Genomic DNA, 18,945 nt, shown 5'->3' with positions numbered 1-18,945 from the left:
ATTTTTTCTCTACTTTCTCAATTCCCCTTCCTTTTTCCAAAGGGGGAAAAGGAGGGAAAGTAAAAATAAGGGGATTCCCCCCAAATTTGAAAAAACAAAAAATATTTTTTCAGTTTAAAATGAAACAATTTTTAGTTTGAAATAGTATTGTGATACTAAATGAAAACTTCTGTGTCCATTTGATGTTTCCCATGGCAAATCACATTTCAGTAGGGATTTTTTTTCCTCACAAAAAATATCACAGAGGAAAGATGATCCAGTTGCAAGGATACTACCCTGGGACTCAGAAAATGGTTTTATTCCCTGCTCAGCCACAGACTGCCTGTGTGACCATGGGCGAGTCATTTAGTCTCTCTTTGCCTCAGTTCCCTGTATTTACAATGGGGTGTTAGCATTTCCCTACCTCACAGGAATCTTGTGAGGATAAATACATTAAAGATTGCAAGGAGCTCAGATAGTACAGTGATGGGCTCATATAAGCCCCTTAGGGTCCAGCTACACTTACGGCAGAATGTAGAATAAAGACACTGCATTCTCAGGTAGCATGGGTATGAATAGCAATGTAGACAGTGAAGCATGGCTTAAGCGAGTAGAAGAGAATGCCTGCATGCCTGAACCCCCAGGATATGTATTCCACATGCCCAAGCAGCGCCTCCCATGTCTTCACAGCTTTTTTTAGCAGTGCAGCGTCCCACTGCCACCCTGTGGCTGGAGCCTTTCACTGCGACAGTGAAAGCCTCCAGCAATGGAGAAGAGCTCTGGCAGAGAGGAGGCAGCGGGAAAAGGCCTTTCGCTGCAGTGTGTAGATACACACCACAGTAACAAGTGTGGATGCAGCCTGCCTTTCAATTCAGTGTGCAGCTACATGTGTTGTGCCCATACTCTACATGTTGCTGCAAGTGTAGCCTTAGCCTTAGCTAGATAAACTCCTTCAATGGAAATTATGTCTCAAGAACAAAAGTAGAAGTGCAGTTTGGTCTATGGATATACAAGCTGTGATTTAACAGAACAGGAAGCCCCAGAGCATAAAGATCAGTAGCTCAATCCTTCTCCTGTAGAAGTAAATGGAAGATTCAATGGGAGCAAGTCTAGGGCCCCACATATATAAATATAGTCAGATGTAGATTTGGTCAAAAATGGGATTTTTTTTCCCCATGGAAGTTTTCACAGGGATAGCTTCGTGGGATGCTTGTCTATTCCAGAGAGCTGCAGGAACAAGGGTCATATAATGTTACTTCGTTATAATTCAGCACCATCCACGCAATAGGCTGTAGAATTCTCAATTTAAAATAGTAGAGAACAATGAGTGCAGAAGTTACAATTTCAGTTCTGTTTACAATTCAAATCCAGACTTGATTCCAAGTTGACAGCCACCCCTTTCACTAATTTGTCACATTTTTTCTTTCTCTTCAGCATTTACAAAGCACTATGCTGACATTGTTTTTCTCGTTGACTCTTCTGTGAATATGGGGTCTTCTACCTTCGAGCAAATAAAAAATTTCATTTACCAAATTGTTGACCAGCTTGATGTTGGGACTGACAAATACAGGGTCGGCCTAGCCCAGTACAGCAGGGAAGGCCATGTGGAGTTTTTACTGAACACCTATAAGAGCACGGAAGATGTGCTCAATCACATCCAGGGGCGTGTCACATTCCTGGGCGGCCCTTTGCAGACAGGAAGTGCCCTGGAGTTTCTGCACAGAGTCTTTTTCAAAGAAGAGGCTGGGAGCCGAATTAGCCAAGGCACCCCCCAGTTTGCAGTGGTCATCACTTCTGCCAAATCAAAGGATGATGTCGCAGAAGCTGCAGAGGAGCTGAAAAAGATTGGAGTGAAAGTCATCTCAGTCGGTGTCCAAAATTCGGATCGGGAAGAAATGGAGGTGATAGCCACCTCTCCCTTGGTTTACCAAGTCAATGGAGGGCAGAGCATCAGTCAGCTGCACCAGGACATTACTGATGTTTTGGAAGCATCAGTTCAACAACAGTATGACTCTGCCCTAGATGCAAAAGTGCCAGCAGGTATAGTATGTCACAAGAGTGAAAACAGCTGCTTGAATACATTTGTAGGAAGAGAAACTCTATAATTCACCCATAAACAAGAGAAATATCAAATAACTAGGTAGAAGGGGGCAGAATGCACATGTCTGAATTTAGTGCTTGCGAAAGATTGGACCGCCTATGTAGCCACATGGCAGTAAGGATGCGGTATCTGTGTACATAAAGTTGCTAATACTTACCTGCACTGGTTATATGCAGTGAAATTCTGCTCTCAGTTACACCCAGGAGTTCCTATTATTGGTTTCAGAGGGGTGGCCCATTGTGACTGAGAGGAGGATTTTGCCCAGTGTTTTTCTGTTCACTTTTTTTTTCTCGAGATGGGCCGTAGTAAGAAACTCCAGATTCAGATCCAAAGAAGAACTTCCCTAAAGTCCTGTGGTAGTGTGATTAAGTGTCTTGGTTTGGCTGCGAGAGAGACTCAATCTGCAAACTTCCCCATAATTTGGACAAAAGGGAGTTTAATATCCCTTTATATCTGTTTAATATCTGATTCAGACTCATTATAAAATGGGCCTGAACCATGAAGTTCAGATCTAAATCTGAACTCTCTGAAGTTTGTAGGATTTTGGAGCTGGTTTTCTCTTTCATTCCCATCTAGCTCATTATTTGTGCTATTGGTTTCTTTTAATAAACTATCCCAATTGTATCCTTCAGTGATCCCGCAGTCTAACCTACAGTAACCTTGTTATCTTCCTTTTCCTTTGATTGGTTTGCTTTTAGTATGCTCCAGAGCATCTGTAGCAGACATTGTATTTCTTGTGGATGAATCCAGCAGAATTGGGTTAAGAAACTTCCAGCTGACCAGGACCTTTCTGCTCAAAATAGTCAATGCTCTGGATATTGGCCCAAATAATATCAGAGTTGGCTTGGTGTTGTACAGTGATGAACCAAGGCTAGAGTTCACCCTGGATACATTTGAGGACAAATCAGATATCTTGAACTACCTGACAAAATTGCCATATCGAGGTGGGAGTACGTACACTGGTGCTGCCATAGATTTCCTGAGGAAGAAGGTTTTTACTCAAGAGGCAGGTAGCAGGAAAAATCAAGGCGTACAGCAGTTAGCTGTGGTTATCACTGATGGCCAGTCTTACGAGGACTTTGATGAGCCTGCTTCTAAACTGAGACATCATGGAGTTGCTGTCTATGCCGTGGGCACCAAGAATATCTCAGAGAGTAGCCAGCTGGATAAAATTGCATCGTATCCCGCAAGGAAACATGTCACCAACTTGGAATCTTTTCTGCAGCTGTCAAATATTGAATGGAAAATAAAGAAACAGCTTTGCAGTGAGATTGTGTCACAAACCTTTGTAGTCCCAGTGTGATCACGGACCCTGAAAGAAGGTAAGAGAGACATATGAACATCCGGCCCAAAATCTTGCTCAGGTTCATTGATGGAAACTCAGTAACTCTATTGGCTTTCAAGGATATACTCTGAATTTGCATCAGTGTAACTGAGAGCAGACTATGGCCCTCTATCTTTGTCAAATAAAGTATCCAGGGCCATGAATTCAGTCATATTCTTTTTACATTATCATTGAAAAATGAGACTTGTGATGATATCAGAATGTACAGCTTGGGGTGAGGAGGGGACTCACTCCCACTCAAGAACCTTTCATGGATCTTCTCCCTACCTACACAGAGAAGGAGGGCTGAGTTCATCTGCCCTCTCACATCATCCCCCTTTGCCTTTGACCTCTTGGAAGACCCTATTTATCTCCAGAGTCCCATGCCTTGGAAGTCATGGCCAGGGGACATGCACTGTTGCCCTCCACCCACCAGCAGTGATAAATATACAGGCATGGTGATGCAGCTGACGCAAGGATGCTGTAGGGCGGATTTAAGGCTCACCACCAGTGAATACCACCAATGCAAGGGCCTCTCTGCCAGGCACAGAGCCAGCTCTGCAGGAGACCCTGACATTGGGGGCATATTGGGTTAGGAACAGGTGTGGGTTAGGAGCTGGGCTGTTCCTCCCCGCTAATTATTCCATGCCACTGCAACACCAGTAGGGGCTGTGGTAGGAAGGGGCACAATTTAGGTCAGCCCTCAGGGTTGGCCAAGCCTCCTCTGGGGTGCCAAACCATCGCCATCATCCTCAGAGGTACAATCAGTATCCCCTTGATCCAGGCAATGGGCCTTAGTGGTGGATCAAAGATAATTCAACTGTATGGGACAAGTACTGCATTGATTTACAGCTGGCTCGATCCTATTGAAAGAATGCTTTGCTACAGTGTTAGCAGCCACGTTTTAAGTTAAACAAAATTGGTTGTGTGTCCTCCTGTATACACACAAATGCACACATATATCCACATGGATCTGGGTGAACACTGGTGCAGACAATAGGTTGTCAATAGCCTTGCTTGTGTTGGAGAACTTTGGCATTGCAAGTCCTGCAACACTTGTGAACACCTTATGGCCACATGCCAAGTGCTTGGATTAAGTTATATGTGTGTCCAGGGTGTAAATTAGGCAAAATTTGGCCCCATATGTTATCCTGACTCCTATGATTTTTGTCTGCCCTTGGCTTAGAAAATGTAGTAATTTTTTCAACACTAAATATTATAGCCAGCATTTTTTTGTGATTGCTATTAAACCATACTGTAGCACTGCAGTAATTGGAAGATCTTTCACCTTTCCCTTTGCTTCCTCTCAATTAGGTTGTGTAGACACAGAGGAAGCTGATATTTATTTCCTGATTGATGGGTCTGGTAGTATATTCCCAAATGACTTCCAGGACATGAAAGTATTCATGAATGAGATGATCTGCACGTTCCAGGGCAGTGCCAATGGAGTTCGCTTTGGTGTGGTTCAGTATGCAAGCACTCCTCAAACAGAATTCGTGATTAGCCAGTACAACAGCATGAATCAGTTAAAGGAAGCAGTCCGTGTTATTCAGCGGTCAGGAGGTGGCACCAATACTGGAGATGCTTTAAGGTATAGGAAAAGTCTTTTTGCAAAGGCCACCAGGGACAATGTTCCCAAGTTACTGATAGTCATTATGGATGGTGAATCCCAGGATCAGGTGACAAAGGCAGCAGAAGAGCTGAGACAAGAAGGGATCGTTATATATGCCATTGGCGTCAGGTATGCAGTTAAAAAGGAACTGAAAGACATCGCAGGAACAGAAGAGCGAATGTTTTTTGTAAACGACTTTGATTCCTTAAAGCTCATCAAACATGATATTGTGCAGGATATCTGCTCCCCAGAAGGTAAGAGGTTTTCCTAAATCACTCCAATCGCTTAGAAAGTAGACAGCACCTGGATGTGCTCATTATAATAATTAATAGTATTTACTATTTGCATTAGCCCAGCACAGATGTGGTGCATACTGAAGATAGCTTTGCTAAATAAACAGGAATAAACAACTTCACTCTTGTGTAAATTGTCTCAGAAGACGCAACATGCTTTGCCAGATGAAATCCAGGCTGTCCTTCGCCTTCTGACACAGGGAGGGTATAATTTCGTTAACTGAACATCTCACAAAAGAAAATGAAGTCTGACACCAGAGGCTGAAATTCTTAAAGATGGCCTTATGTATGTAAATATATATATATATATATATATATATATATATATATTTACTATTTACAGTATGGTAGGTCTTGAAGGTTCCTACCTCATTGTGCTAGGTACCGTACAAATATAGAACAGAAAGCAGCCCCCCTGCTCTGAAGTGCCTATAATCTAATGCTAGACTATTTGAGACCCTAAACATACGCACGTTTTGAGCACTGTTGGTACAGTCCAGAACAACATGTGGCTGTAATGCATTGCTCTTCTAAAGGAGATAGATGAAGGCTCTGATTTTGGATCCCCAAGTCTGAGCATGAGCAGGTGAGTTTGTCAAAAAAAATGAAGTACTCATTTTAGGGCCACATTACTGACTTTATCCAGAGCGGCTGTGGATCAAGGGCAGCGTCTAAATCTTACGGTGCCACATTCTGAGATGGGGGAAGGAGCCTGTGTAACAGGATGTGGTTACATGTTTATACATGCCATGGTCATCAGTGGAGATGAAACTCAGTATCTTCAGCACCAGAACATAAATCCTTACTATTTAGAATTTAACAGTAACTGTTAGCTGTTAGTAAACACTAGGCTTTTATTTTCCTTGAGGTCTGCTATGGAAGACACGATTTTCTGTGTAGTTTTCAGTCTGAGTGGTTGGCAAATATACTCAGGAGGAGATTCAGAATTTTGTCTTTTCTTTTCTTTCCCAGCCTGTAGGAACATGAAAGCCGACATTATTTTGCTGGTCGACAGCTCTGAGAGTATCCACCCTGTTGATTTTCAGAAGATGAAGGATTTCATATAGCTGATTGTGAACAGGTCTGATATTGGGGCTGATAAAGTTCAGATTGGCTTGTTGCAGTTCAGTTCAGAGCCCCAGGAGGAGTTCCAACTCAACAGCTACGGCAGCAAGACTGACCTAAGGAGAGCCATTTCGGGAATCAGGCAGATTAAATCTGGAACGATGACCGGGAAAGCCCTAACTTTTGCCTCCTCTTACTTTGATGAACCCAAAGGAGGGCGACCCAGAGTAAAACAGTATCTCATAGTGATCACAGATGGGGAGGCCCAAGATATTGTGAGAGAGCCTGCTGAGACCATTAGGGACAAAGGTATCACCATCTATGCCATTGGTGTTCTCCAGGCAAACAACTCCCAACTTGTGGAGATTGCTGGAAGTCAAGACAAAGTGTTCTTCGAGGATAACTTTGATTCCCTTACCTTTCTGGAAAAGGAGATTCTCTTTGAAATTTGCAACCCGGAGGATTGTAAATGATAGTAATAACCTGTTGGGTCTTTCTAATTCTTCTTTATTTTGTTGTGTTTACTAGTAATCCTTTATAAGGTTTGATTCTTCTCTGCCCACATATTTCTAGTAGAGATCTTCAGCTTTTCTTCCATTGTGATATTAACCAATGATAGTAAAGTGAAATGCAATAGCAGAAAATAAGACCACTCTCTTTACAGACCATAGTCTCATAGTTTTCCTCAGGAGCCATATTTTATTTCTTTTCAGGCAGGTATATATTTTTCTTTTGGACAGAAAGAAATGCCCACAGCCCTCCTTTTTAGTTTTTCTTTGTATCTTGCTTTTTGGAATGTCCTTGCACTTTCTGGTTTCAGCTAGCAGTTGGATCAAAAGAACTACTCGGGGGGGAGCAAGGAGGAGAGAGACCTGATCATAACATTGCTGCTTTGTTTCCTTTGTTTTGTTAACAACAGCATGCAAAAGGACTGACGTTGCAGACATCATATTTGTAGTGCATGGATCAAGAAGCGTCATAGACTTGAAGTTCCAGGGCATGCAGAGGATCATGGAGGCTGTGGTGAATGACTCAGTGGTTGGAAAAGACAATGTTCAGTTTGGGGCTGTGGTCTATAGCACTGATCCTCAGGATCATTTCTCACTGAATACGTACTCTGCTAAATCGCAGGTCAGAGAAGCAATCTCTAATTTGAGACCTATGCCGGGGCTAACCTTCACAGCAAGGGCTTTGAATTTTGCCAGGGAGAGATTTGGTATGGCTTATGGAGGTCGTACATCATCTTTTAGTGTCACCCGGATTCTTGTGCTTATTACTGATCAGCCAACTTCACCCTTGGATAAACCCAATCTTCCAGCAGCAGCAAAATCTTTGAAGCAAGATGGTATCAATGTCTTTGCTGTTGGAGTGGACGAAGCAAGTAGAACAGAGCTTGAAGAAATTGTGGGAGAGCGAGAGAAATTGTTCTTTGCACAGAGCTATAATGAACTGGAAAGCTTACACGAAAACCTCACTCATACAGTATGTGATGAGGCAAAGCCAGGTAAGTGAGACTTTTAAATTGAGCTGTTGTGTTTTTTTTCTTATATGTTTTCTCCCATTTATCCAGATTATCTAGGTTGTCACAGGCAATGTCAGTCACAGGTAATATCCATTTTTAAAATGTTCTATTGAGAGAAGGTTAAGGGGTGGGTGGAAATAGTGTAGAGACAGTTTCCAGTATGGAAAGCAGCACACATGTCAAAAATCAGATCCCCCTCACTATCGTTTTCTTATGCACTTTTCCAGCAAAGCACGTTCTTTACTTTAAGCACATGATTAAGCCCTTTGATGTTTATGGGAACATTTGTGTGCTTCAAGTGCTTTTGCTGGATCAGGGCTTTTGTTTCCCTTTTCTCTCATACCAGGGTCCCCCCTTTCCTCCTACTGCCAGAAGTTCTGTGTGCTCTCCATCCCCCTTCTCTCTATACCAGGACCCCCCTATGTCCCTCTCCCCATGCCAGGGATTCTGTGTGTCCCACCATTTTCCCTTCACCCCATGCCAGGGCCACCCTTTCTCCTTCCCATGCCAGGGGCTCTGTGTCCTTCTCCATATCCCTCTTCCCTCCATATTGGACTCCTCCATTTCCCTCCCCGCCCGGGGTTCTGTGTGCCCCCTGTTTCCCCTTCTCCTTATGCCAGAGTCTCCCTTTCTCCCTCCCCATACCAGGGGCTCTTGTGCACCCCCATGCCCTCTCCCCCCCATTATTTCTTATTTATTTGTCACAGACAGACAGAGGTATGCCATGAAATTGAGGTAAAGGGCCTCACTTCACTCAGCCAATAAAAATGTATAAAGCATAAAAACCCTTGTACTTCCAGAGATAAGGTAAGAACCAATTGCCTGGGTTAGCTTAAACATCCCTTATAGGCACCTTACTCCATAATTGTTCTATATAAGACTTCCTTGAAATGAACGATCCCTGAGGAAGCTGCCCCTTTTGGCCCCCCTCATCAGCGGTCCTGCCGGTATGGTCAGCTGTGTACCGGCTCTTTCTGGTATGCCATACCGAACTGGACCGGCTTATTTTCACCTCTGACTATGTGAGAATTAAGCTACGAGAGGCAAATTTTCAGCATGTAGAGGCTCGCTTGTGCTTGTAGAAATGTACCACAATAACACACCTATATTTAGCAGGACAACTGCAAATGTGTATGTAAGTGTCTAAAGACCCATTTATGTGCACATTTGTGGTAACAGTGTTTGCAGTTGTGGTAAATATATGCACAAATTTTCTGTCTGCTGAAAAATCAAATGGGCCTTTACCCAATGAGAGTGTGGCCCTAGGCTTGCAAAATGGGTGATTTTCCCAGCAGAAGAATGTCCTCCCTTTCTAAAGTGCTTCTGGGACATGGGGAAAATACCCACATTATTTGGATACCCTACTTCTCCATTCACCTCAAACAATTCTTGAGAAAAGACTCTCTACACCAGTGGTGGGCAACCTGCAGGCCATCAGGGTAATCCCCTGGTGGACCGCCAGACAGTTTGTTTACATTTTCACGGCTGCCCGCAGCTCCCAGTGGCTGCAGTTCGCCGTTCCCGGCCAATGGGAACTGCAGGAAGTGGTGTGGGCCACAGGGAAATGCTGGCTGCTGCTTCCCTCAGCTCCCATTGGCTGGGAACGGCAAACCGCGGCCACTGGGAGCTGTGGTGGGCCATGCAAATTTAAACAAACTGTGGGGCAGCCCGCCAGCGGATTACTCTGATGGGCTACAGGTTGCCCACCACTGCTCTACACACTCTTCTCCTAGCATATTGTGCTGGTTTCTTTTCACCACAATCACTTTTTTACTGCTACATTATCTACAGTATTGAGTTCACTGAAATATACAAGCATTGTACAATTCTGATGTAAACTTTCAGTTTGAAGTACCAAGCTCACAGACGAGAAGCTGCCTGTAATAAATGTCATGCACCTGAGATAGATAGCTCCTGCAGCACAAACTTGTTCACAAACAAGAAACTGCCCAACCTTCTAGTAAACCAACAGAGCTTCTGGTTCCCATGCCATTCAAGGCAGTCAGGAAGCTCATCATTCGTCTCCTAGAATGCAAGCAATTTTTCTTAGTATGACGCTTCAGATTTTGGCGAGAAAGGGATGGTGTTTTACTTGATTACACCTGCTGACTGTCCACCACTTGCTTGTCATTCAGTGAGAATTAAAGATTAACCTTATTCCGCTGACAGCCTGACTTCAGACACAGGTTCTGCATAGTCTAGTCTCACCGTCTCTCCATAATAAGTCATAGTTATGGTGTATAAAGTGTCCAGGAGCTAGTTTCTCCCAGCATTTGCTACTTGAAACATGGTGACGTTTCTTTCTGCACAGAGGACCTAAGGGTTTAAGTGGAACTTATGTGGTGGATTGCCCTTGTGCTGGCATCTCTGCCCAGAGGGAAATTTCACCCAAAGAGGGCAGGGTGTTGGAAAGGTGAAATGGATGAGAACGAAGGCAATGACTGAACTCTCCCAGATTTGCATAGCTAAGTAAATTCTTTTCCCCCCTGCAGCTTGTGGCAACCAACAGGCAGATCTTATATTCTTGATTGATGGGTCAGAAAGAATACCTGCAAGTAACTTTTCTGCCATGAAAACATTCATGAAGGAAATCGTGGACAGTTTTATTATCGCTCAGGACAAAGTCCAAGTTGGTGTGATCCAGTACAGCAAAGATCCCCAGAAGGAAATATATCTCAATGAATTCCACTCCGACACAGCCATAAAGGAACGGATTGAAAGCATTGTCCAGTTAAAGACCTCCACCTTCGCTGGCAAAGGTCTGAGGTTTGTCAAGAGCTTTTTTGAGACTGCCAATGGTGGCAGGAAAAAACAAGGAGTTTTGTAAAGCCTAGTAGTGATTACTGGTGGGCAGTCTAACGACATGGTGGATGAGGCAGCTATTGCTGTGAGGAATGATGGGACACACATCTTTGCAATTGGCCTAGGAAGTCCAAACTCATTTGAGTTGCTTCGAATTGCCGGTGATGCACGCAGGGTGTATGTGCTGGAGAATTTTGAAGAGCTGAAAACCATAGAGAGGAAGGTTGTCACTGAAATCTGTGAATTGGAAGATCGTCCTAGCCAGGGTAAGTCACAGAAATCTTTTATTGAGTATATCTATCTAAAGTGTCCCACACTTTTGTGATTAAGCAAAGGAAAGAAATCACTTTTCTGTAGATCATAGATAATTTTATATATATATATATATATATATATATATATATATATATATATATATATATATATATATATATATATATATATATATATATATAGTTAAAGTTCCTCCTCTGCCTTGGTGGGTCCTGCGCTTATTGGTGGATTTGCTTGCCTCAGGGATTCACAGCAGCCCTCAGTTTGGCCACTTTTGCTAGTGGCTCAAACCTGCCATTCACTCAGCTAACTTCATCACTGGCGAGCATGGGGAAACGGAAGGAGAACAATCCCCACAGTCTCTGCTGATCCACCTAGTGGGGTCGGGGGACAGGCCAGGCACCTTCCCCTCTGGTGGGACCCACAGTCCAGGACAACTACTCCTGTATCCAATAGGGAGTTGGGGGTATGGGGGAAACCTGGGCCCTCTGCTCCTGGACCCTGTGGATCACAGCTGTCTACAGTGTTTCTTGTAACAGCTGTGTGACAACTACAACTCCCTGGGCTACTTCCCCATGGCCTCCTCCCAACACCTTCTTTATCCTCACCACAGGACCTGATGCCAGATAGTGTTTGTACTCCTCAGTCCTCCAGCAGCATGCCCGCTCACTCTCAGCTCCTTGGGCGCCCCTCACTGACTGAAGTGAGGTCCTTTTTAAACAAGGTGCCCTGATTAGCCTGCCTGTCTTAATTGATTCTAGAAGCTTCTTAATTGGCTCCAGGTGTCCCAATTACCTTGCCTGCCTTAATTGGTTCCAGCAAGTTCCGGATTGTTCTGGAACCGCCCCTGTTACCTTACCCAGGGAAAAGGGACCCGCTTAATCTGGGGCTAATATATCTGCCTTCTATCACTCTCCTGTAGCCATCTAGCCCGACCCTGTTACAATATATATATAAGCATGCCATGGCTTCTTTTTTCCACTCCAAAACATGAAACTTTTAAATATATATATTTCCCTTGGAACAGAATTTCCAACTTTCACCCAGCTCTGCTACCGACTCTTGCATGAAAATAGGAGCTTTGTGTTTCTTATGAGTTAGTCTGCACCCGCTGCTTATGTCCTGCTGAAGTTCTAGGGCCAGATGGAACTTCAGCAGGACATAAGCAGCAGGTGCAGACTAACTCATAAGAAACACAAAGCTCCTATTTTACTAAATCTGGCCCTAGAACTTCAGCAGGACATAAGCAGCAGGTGCAGACTAACTCATAAGAAACGCAAAGCTCCTATTTTCATGCAAGAGTTGGTAGCAGAGCTGGGTGAAAACTGGAAATTCTGTTCCATGGGAAATTCTTTAAAAAACAAACAAACAAACATTCCATTTTTGGAATGAAAAGTAACAGTTTTAGAAACTTCCTGTGGAAGGGAAAATCTGAAAAAAAATTTTTCGAAATGATTGAAATGTTTCATTTAGAAAACTTTTGAAATGAAATACAGCCCATGCTCTGACGCTCCCAGCTCAGCCATGGCTTTCAGGGCTTCTAGACTTCCAGCTTCTTGTCCTGTCTAGAAGACTGACACAGAATCAGGCACCTTGCTCTGAGCACCACAGATGATTTGGGAGACTTGCAGCTTGGAAGCTGGGTCGGTGGGACATGACCAGTGCATCCACAACTATGCAGACAGTGGCTAAAGCAGGGGTGGGCAAACTACGGCCTGTGGGTCGGATCTGGCCCATCAGGGCTTTGGATCCAGCCCACGGGATTGCCGCCACCCCTGGTGCCGTGGGGCTAAGGCAGGCTCCCTGCATGCGGCCCCAGAAGAACAAATCCAGCAGTAAATAATATCACATAGAAATAGTTTTACAGGGTTGAGTGCTGGTGCTATTTCCTAGCTAGGTGGTTTAGAGAGACTATGTGCAATAATATAAACCAGCTCCTCAGCTGGGGTAAATTGACATAGCCCCATGCAAGTCAATGGAGTGACACCAATTTACACCAGTTGAAGATCTGGCTCTCTAATTCTCCCAGTTTTAAACTGAGCATGTTTTGTCACTGGTACAGATAGAAATCAAGATCATAAAATAGTGCTTGGATTTGATGACTGATTTTCTTCCCTATCCCCTTCTCAGACTGCAACATAGATGTTTCTGTAGGAATTGATATTTCAAGGCGCATGAAGCCTATATCTGCACTGCATGAGAAGCAGAAACTGCAAAAGTACCTGCCCAAACTTCTACACAGGATGGAGTCCTTGACTAACAACAGCTGTACTCTTGAGTCTCAAATCAACATCAGGTTCAAGTACCAAGTGTTTGCACAGAACGGCCAGTCCTTGTTTGACTCCGATTTTGAAGCCTATGACGAAGAGATCGTCCAGAAATTCCTAGTTGTACAGACAATTGTGGACACATATCTGAATGCAGACTTCTTACAGTCATTTTGGGAGAAATCCCTCAGCCTGACCTCTGCTAAAGTGAAGGTAAATAAAATGGAATAAATTATATTGTTTCAAAGTATATTAAGTCTAATGCTGGTGAACATTGCATAGGAAATAAAAACATCATTAATGCTCTTTTAGATAAATCCTTGAATTCATTTTGACAGCATTCATGACCCCTTACTGCAAACAATTCTGTGAGTGAATTTTTGCTCCTGGAATTCAAATACTTGGGCAAATCCATATGCTCGCAAGTACTTACATGGGAAGTTTTCACTTGTCCATCTTGGAAGCAGTTAGTAGATTAAGGAGCAGAACAATACTCTGTAATAGATAGCTAATCACACAACCCAGGTAGTAATGACTCAAAGCAAACATCATTGCGAATGTTTCATGTCAGAAACATATTCACAGAAACCACTTATACATAATTTCAAATAACAAATGAGTAAAGTCAAGGTCTATCAATGGATAATTTATGAACAGAGAAGTGGCTATATCTGTAGACTAACATGTCCACTGCAAATAGTTCATCCAGGTTGAAATGAGACCAAGAGAAAGCAAACGTCTAAAGGGCTGATCCAATCCCTATTGAAGTCAAGGGGAACCTTTCCATTGACTTGAATAGAAATTAGACACCTCCTAGTATTTCAGATTCAGTGCCTTTTATGTTTTTTTCTGATTAAGAAACTAGTTCTGGAAAGAATTTTACATACTAAAGCCCTGATTCAGAAAAAACATCCCAGTTCAGGAAAGGCACTTTAGCCCCTCTAGGATATTAAGTGCATCTTCCAGGGAGACCTTATCTGAATTCTTATAAGGTATTGCTAGTTTAGAGTGCTCTTAATTTAATTTAGAATGCTCACTGAAAAGTGTATCCTCACTTCCATTCTGAGGCGCAGACACAAATCCCCATGCTGGCAGATAAGAATATAAACTCCATATTCAGCATTTTTAGAATTCTTTCTTCTCTATATAGGTGTGTGGAGTGGTGCATATCTAATGTTTTGGGTTTTTCTTCTTTTTCTGTTAAAATCTGTAAAGTGCAAGTCTTCTCTGAATGACGACTATGAAATGGCATCATGAGGGTCCACTTGTATTGCATCTCAATGATTTCTGAACAAATTTGCTCAGTTTACCTATAAAAATGTTGTTTTTCTAACTGCCAATTCTACTAATGCAATGTGGAATCTGAGAGTTGAGCTGAATTCTTCCCTCCTCATGGATGATGACGAGTAACAAAGATCCTGCAGACCTAATGCTGCTTTTAGCTACATCTGTATGACTCCACTGTCGTCACCATTCTAGGAATTGGAAGGTAGCTCAGACTTCATACCCATTTAATTATTGGCGACAGCCAGAAGGGCACCCATTATTGCCCTTTGTTCTGGCACTTGTGTGCGTGACATAAACACCTGACTATTTACTTAGAACAGGACTGACATCCTGAATTCATTTTTCATAGGTCACTGAACAGCAATAAGTTTTTGCTCATCAGTTGGATGAGACTCAATGATTCTGGTTCTTTGTAGTTTGATGTTCATCTGTTGTTTATTGTTATGTTTGGTTATGGAATACTGAAGCCAATCTTGAAGTCATTAACTGAGCAAGACTTGGATTTATTCCAATCAAAAACTGATCCCACCATGCTTAGAGTGGGAACAGAAATGTACTTTCCAACACTTTGTGATAGATTATTTGCACAGCAGGGGCTCAATTTGCCACTGCATCTGAGCTCCACTAGGGCAGATGGGGGGCCTGATCTAATTTATGCCACTGGAGACTTTATACCATTGGAGGATAGGGGTAGTGAAGCTTTGCTTCACCAATACCCGCTGTCTTGGTGTTAATATGCCCCTTCTCTCCTCCTACCTTGGGGGTGTGGAGTGGCTGGCACAGGAGCTGACTCAGCCGCATATGCCAGCTTTACACCAGTGGAGAGTTCTTGTGTGCTTGGGGAATTCTTTGCTGTCCAGCTATGGCTGAATCAAGCATCAAGTAGGCAGAATGGACCAGAGAACCCAGCCCAGCATTGTTATGTTGTTAGTCTGACAAATTCAGTCCTGGACTGCCATCACCCAAAGGAAAAACACTGCTTGCTCTAAATTCTCTTAGTTACAACAGGGTCAATCTGGAGAACTCCACTGACTTCAGTGAAAGTCCTTCAAATTGTAAACAAGAATAGAAATGGCCCCTTGCCCAGAACACCTGGGTACTTAATTGAACTGTTTACACTAATAAAAGTTGCAGTCTACAAGGTAAATCCTTCCAAATGGAGCCACTGTCAAACCAGAGATATTTTGGGGCTTAATTACCATGACTCTGTCCTTTTTAAGCTACATTGTCACCAATTTTCAATACTAAATTGCAATTTTTAAGTTAACCTGAAATTTCAACTCATCAAAGATTGCACAGCGCTTTGAGAACTACCCAGGAAAAGATGTGGTGATATTATTATGGTTATTGTTTTTTCATATTTTCTGCTAACCACCATGGTAATTCACTGTTTTCTTCATAGGTTCTTTTAGTGTTTACAGATGGGCTGGATGATACTATAAAATGCTCAGAACAACAGCAGACTCCCTTCGCATTAAAGGTATGGCCTGTTATGACAGCCCAGCATTGCATTGCATCAGAAGATAAATCTACAATGCAAAAAGAGCCTCACAAGCAGCGAGTCTCAGAGCCTGGGTCAACTGACTCAGGTTCACATTTTGGGGCTAAAAATAGCAGTGTAGACGTTCTTGCTCAGGCTCTGAAACCCACATCTTTTGCTGGGTTTCAGAGGCTGAGCTCCAGTTCAAAAGGAAATGTTTACACTGCTATTTTTAGCTCAGCAAGCTTAAGTAAGTCAACCTGGGCTCTGAGACTTGCTGCTGTGGGGTTTTTGGTTTATTTTGCAATGCAGACATACTCAAAGAGTGCTACATTCCTCTCCCACTGCAGACCTTCCACATACTCATGCTGATTTGCATGGTTGTGGCATTGCCCAAGAATTCTTGATGAGCACCCTCCCTTCTCTGAGTGAGCCAGGGCTGTCACTTCCCTGAATAAATTGTAGACTTTACCTCTCCCAGTATCATCATGAGGGTTTCTGCCACCAGCTCCATTTTCATTCTAGGCTAATAATCTTTCTTTATTAAACCAAGAGGGCTGACTGTTTTTGTTTCTGCCACTTTTAGCGTGATTTAAATGTCCAGATTCCTCTATTTTCCTCTCTAAGTCTAAGATCAGAGACTATATGATGATCTCTCACCTTGCTGTAATAGCAAGGAATAGATGTAAGCACAGAGTAAATAGATGGCTGCCTAAGACAGGTTTCAGAGTAACAGCCGTGTTAGTCTGTATTTGCAAAAAGAAAAGGAGTACTTGTGGCACCTTAGAGATTAACCAATTTATTTGAGCATAAGCTTTCGTGAGCTATGGCTCACTTTATCGGATGCATCCGATGAAGTGAGCTGTAGCTCACGAAAGCTTATGCTCAAATAAATTGGTTAGTCTCTAAGGTGCCGCAAGTACTCCTTTTCTTTTTGCCTAAGACACTGCATTTCAGGAGGCAACATAACTTTGGGAGGAATTCTACTACAGAAAGTAGCTGTCTGCTCATGAAAATATTCACCAACTGAAAAGTCGACATTTTTCATTTCAGGTCAGTTGAAACCTTTTGAAATGTCTCATTTTGGTTTCAACCTTCTTTCTTCTTTAACCTCCAGTTAGCTCAAATTTTGAAACAAAAAGTCATTTTGAACAGGAAAACCAGCACTTTTCATTTTGAAAATATCAAAATGAAACTGACATTTTCAAAATCCTTTCCTCAACATTTTTCTGAGTTGGTAAATTTGTCGACCCCAACCCTGTTCTGCAAATGGTTTTGGTTTTGACGAATCCACATTTTTTCGACAAAACAGATTAATTGAACAATTCCTGACCAGCTCTATCTATGGGTCACTTCAAAAACCAAATAATTTACGGTCATTATTCTAATTATTAAAGCAGATCAGGTAAACAACAGTTTTAACATATTTCTTTTTTAAGGCCTTGATGCACTTTTAATGGTTGGCCTGGAAAATATACAGGATTTGAATGAACTTCAGGAAATAGAGTTTGGCAGAGGATTTGGATACAAGCAACCTCTGAGCATTGGATTTCCAGAACTTCCAAACATCTTACGGAAAGAACTTGTAAGTCCCTTTGTGATATGAACAAAGACAAAACCATCACGTTTTGACAATCTGATTGATAAACTAGTATATCACGAATTGTTTTGCAGGACGTGGTTGCTGAAAGAAAATGCTGCAATATTCTTGCTAAGTGTGTTGGAGAACATGGTTTTCGTGGTGTAACTGGACCTCCTGGGAGGAAGGTAAGTGTACAAAAATGTCTACTGGTTAGTTAGTTTGTTTTGCCAATCTTTCTTTAAAGTAGTTCAGTGTTATACACATAAAACACCTGCAAATCTTGCCAGTACAACAGGAAACAAAAGCTTGATCATTTCTCTAATGTAAATTTTATCCTAGTATATGTTTTTCTTATAAAAATATTGACCAGTAAAACACACAGAAAAACAGGTGGCTTGTGTGACTTCTGACACTAATGGCCATTGAACACGCTCCTTAGGCCAATTCAGTAATCAGAAATAACCCTGTCCCTTCCTCACTTGACCATGAGCTTTATTAGTAATTATGGCTAATTGCCTTTGGTAGCTTACTACTGCTGTATGAGCAGTTTGAACGCTAGCCAGCTTCCCACCGGTCACCAACATCACCTCTCTTATGCTTTCTCGTTCCTCTTTCTCATCCCACCACTGCATCCATGTGCCAGAGTTGCCACACCTGGCATCGTACTGTCCTTCCAAAACTTTCTGTTTAAAAAAATCTTGTTACTCACGTTGCTTTCTCCGATATTTTCCTGAAATCCATCAGATCAGGTTATGGGGGGGCTCTACTGGTTGAAGTTTTCCCACTTGGAATGGTGCTATAACATGGAACATGCCAGCCACTCCAAACAGAGGCTGGTTTATAAAACAAACCGTAGCCATTTTTCTTGTATAATATTTAATAATACTACTTTGAGTTGCTATAGTGCCATTTATCTGAGAGACTTGTTATTAATTAATTAAGCTTTGCTTTGTAACACCCCTGTATTGTTGTTCTAACCATTTTACATATGAATAAACTGAGGCCCAGAGATTAAGTTCCAGATATTTCAGCTTTGGCCTCCTTTCTTTTTCTTGTCACAGAGCATGGCAGGATCTGGCCCTCTCCATTCTATCTGCTTCTTTAATAAAACGCAGAGTGAAAAATGTGTCTCACTTAGAAGAGAGACAAACAATTGGTTATAATACACTGTTGCTGAATGAATATGGACTGGAGAGGAAGGAGGGGAAGTATTTGCAAACATTGATTCAAACAAGAGCCAAACATTTTGCATTCACAACCCTTTTCTTTCATTCTAGGCTAACATTCATAGCATCATTCTTTTAGTTACAAAAATATTCTCTGAAATCAAAAACTTGTGCAGATCTGTGCACTGGTTA

The 18,945-nt window shown here is 42.4% G+C and overlaps 1 protein-coding gene across 1 annotated transcript in view; it reads left to right on the top strand.

Moving 5' to 3' along the window:
• The window catches only part of LOC141982963 (collagen alpha-4(VI) chain-like), an 89,585-nt gene that overhangs the window by 3,755 nt on the left and 66,885 nt on the right, over positions 1-18,945 (top strand). Inside the window, 11 exon segments of the mRNA XM_074945574.1 lie at positions 1,414-2,019; positions 2,779-3,402; positions 4,719-5,270; positions 6,282-6,839; positions 7,294-7,878; positions 10,389-10,964; positions 13,102-13,451; positions 15,928-15,964; positions 15,967-16,005; positions 17,445-17,590; positions 17,680-17,772. Of these exon segments, the coding sequence (XP_074801675.1) occupies positions 1,414-2,019; positions 2,779-3,402; positions 4,719-5,270; positions 6,282-6,839; positions 7,294-7,878; positions 10,389-10,964; positions 13,102-13,451; positions 15,928-15,964; positions 15,967-16,005; positions 17,445-17,590; positions 17,680-17,772 (4,166 nt within the window).

Source organism: Natator depressus, chromosome 2, assembly GCF_965152275.1.
Source record: "Natator depressus isolate rNatDep1 chromosome 2, rNatDep2.hap1, whole genome shotgun sequence".
Taxonomy (NCBI): domain Eukaryota; kingdom Metazoa; phylum Chordata; order Testudines; family Cheloniidae; genus Natator; species Natator depressus.
The sequence above is the reverse complement of the archived record's forward strand: the minus strand, read 5'-3'. Positions and strand labels throughout refer to the sequence as shown.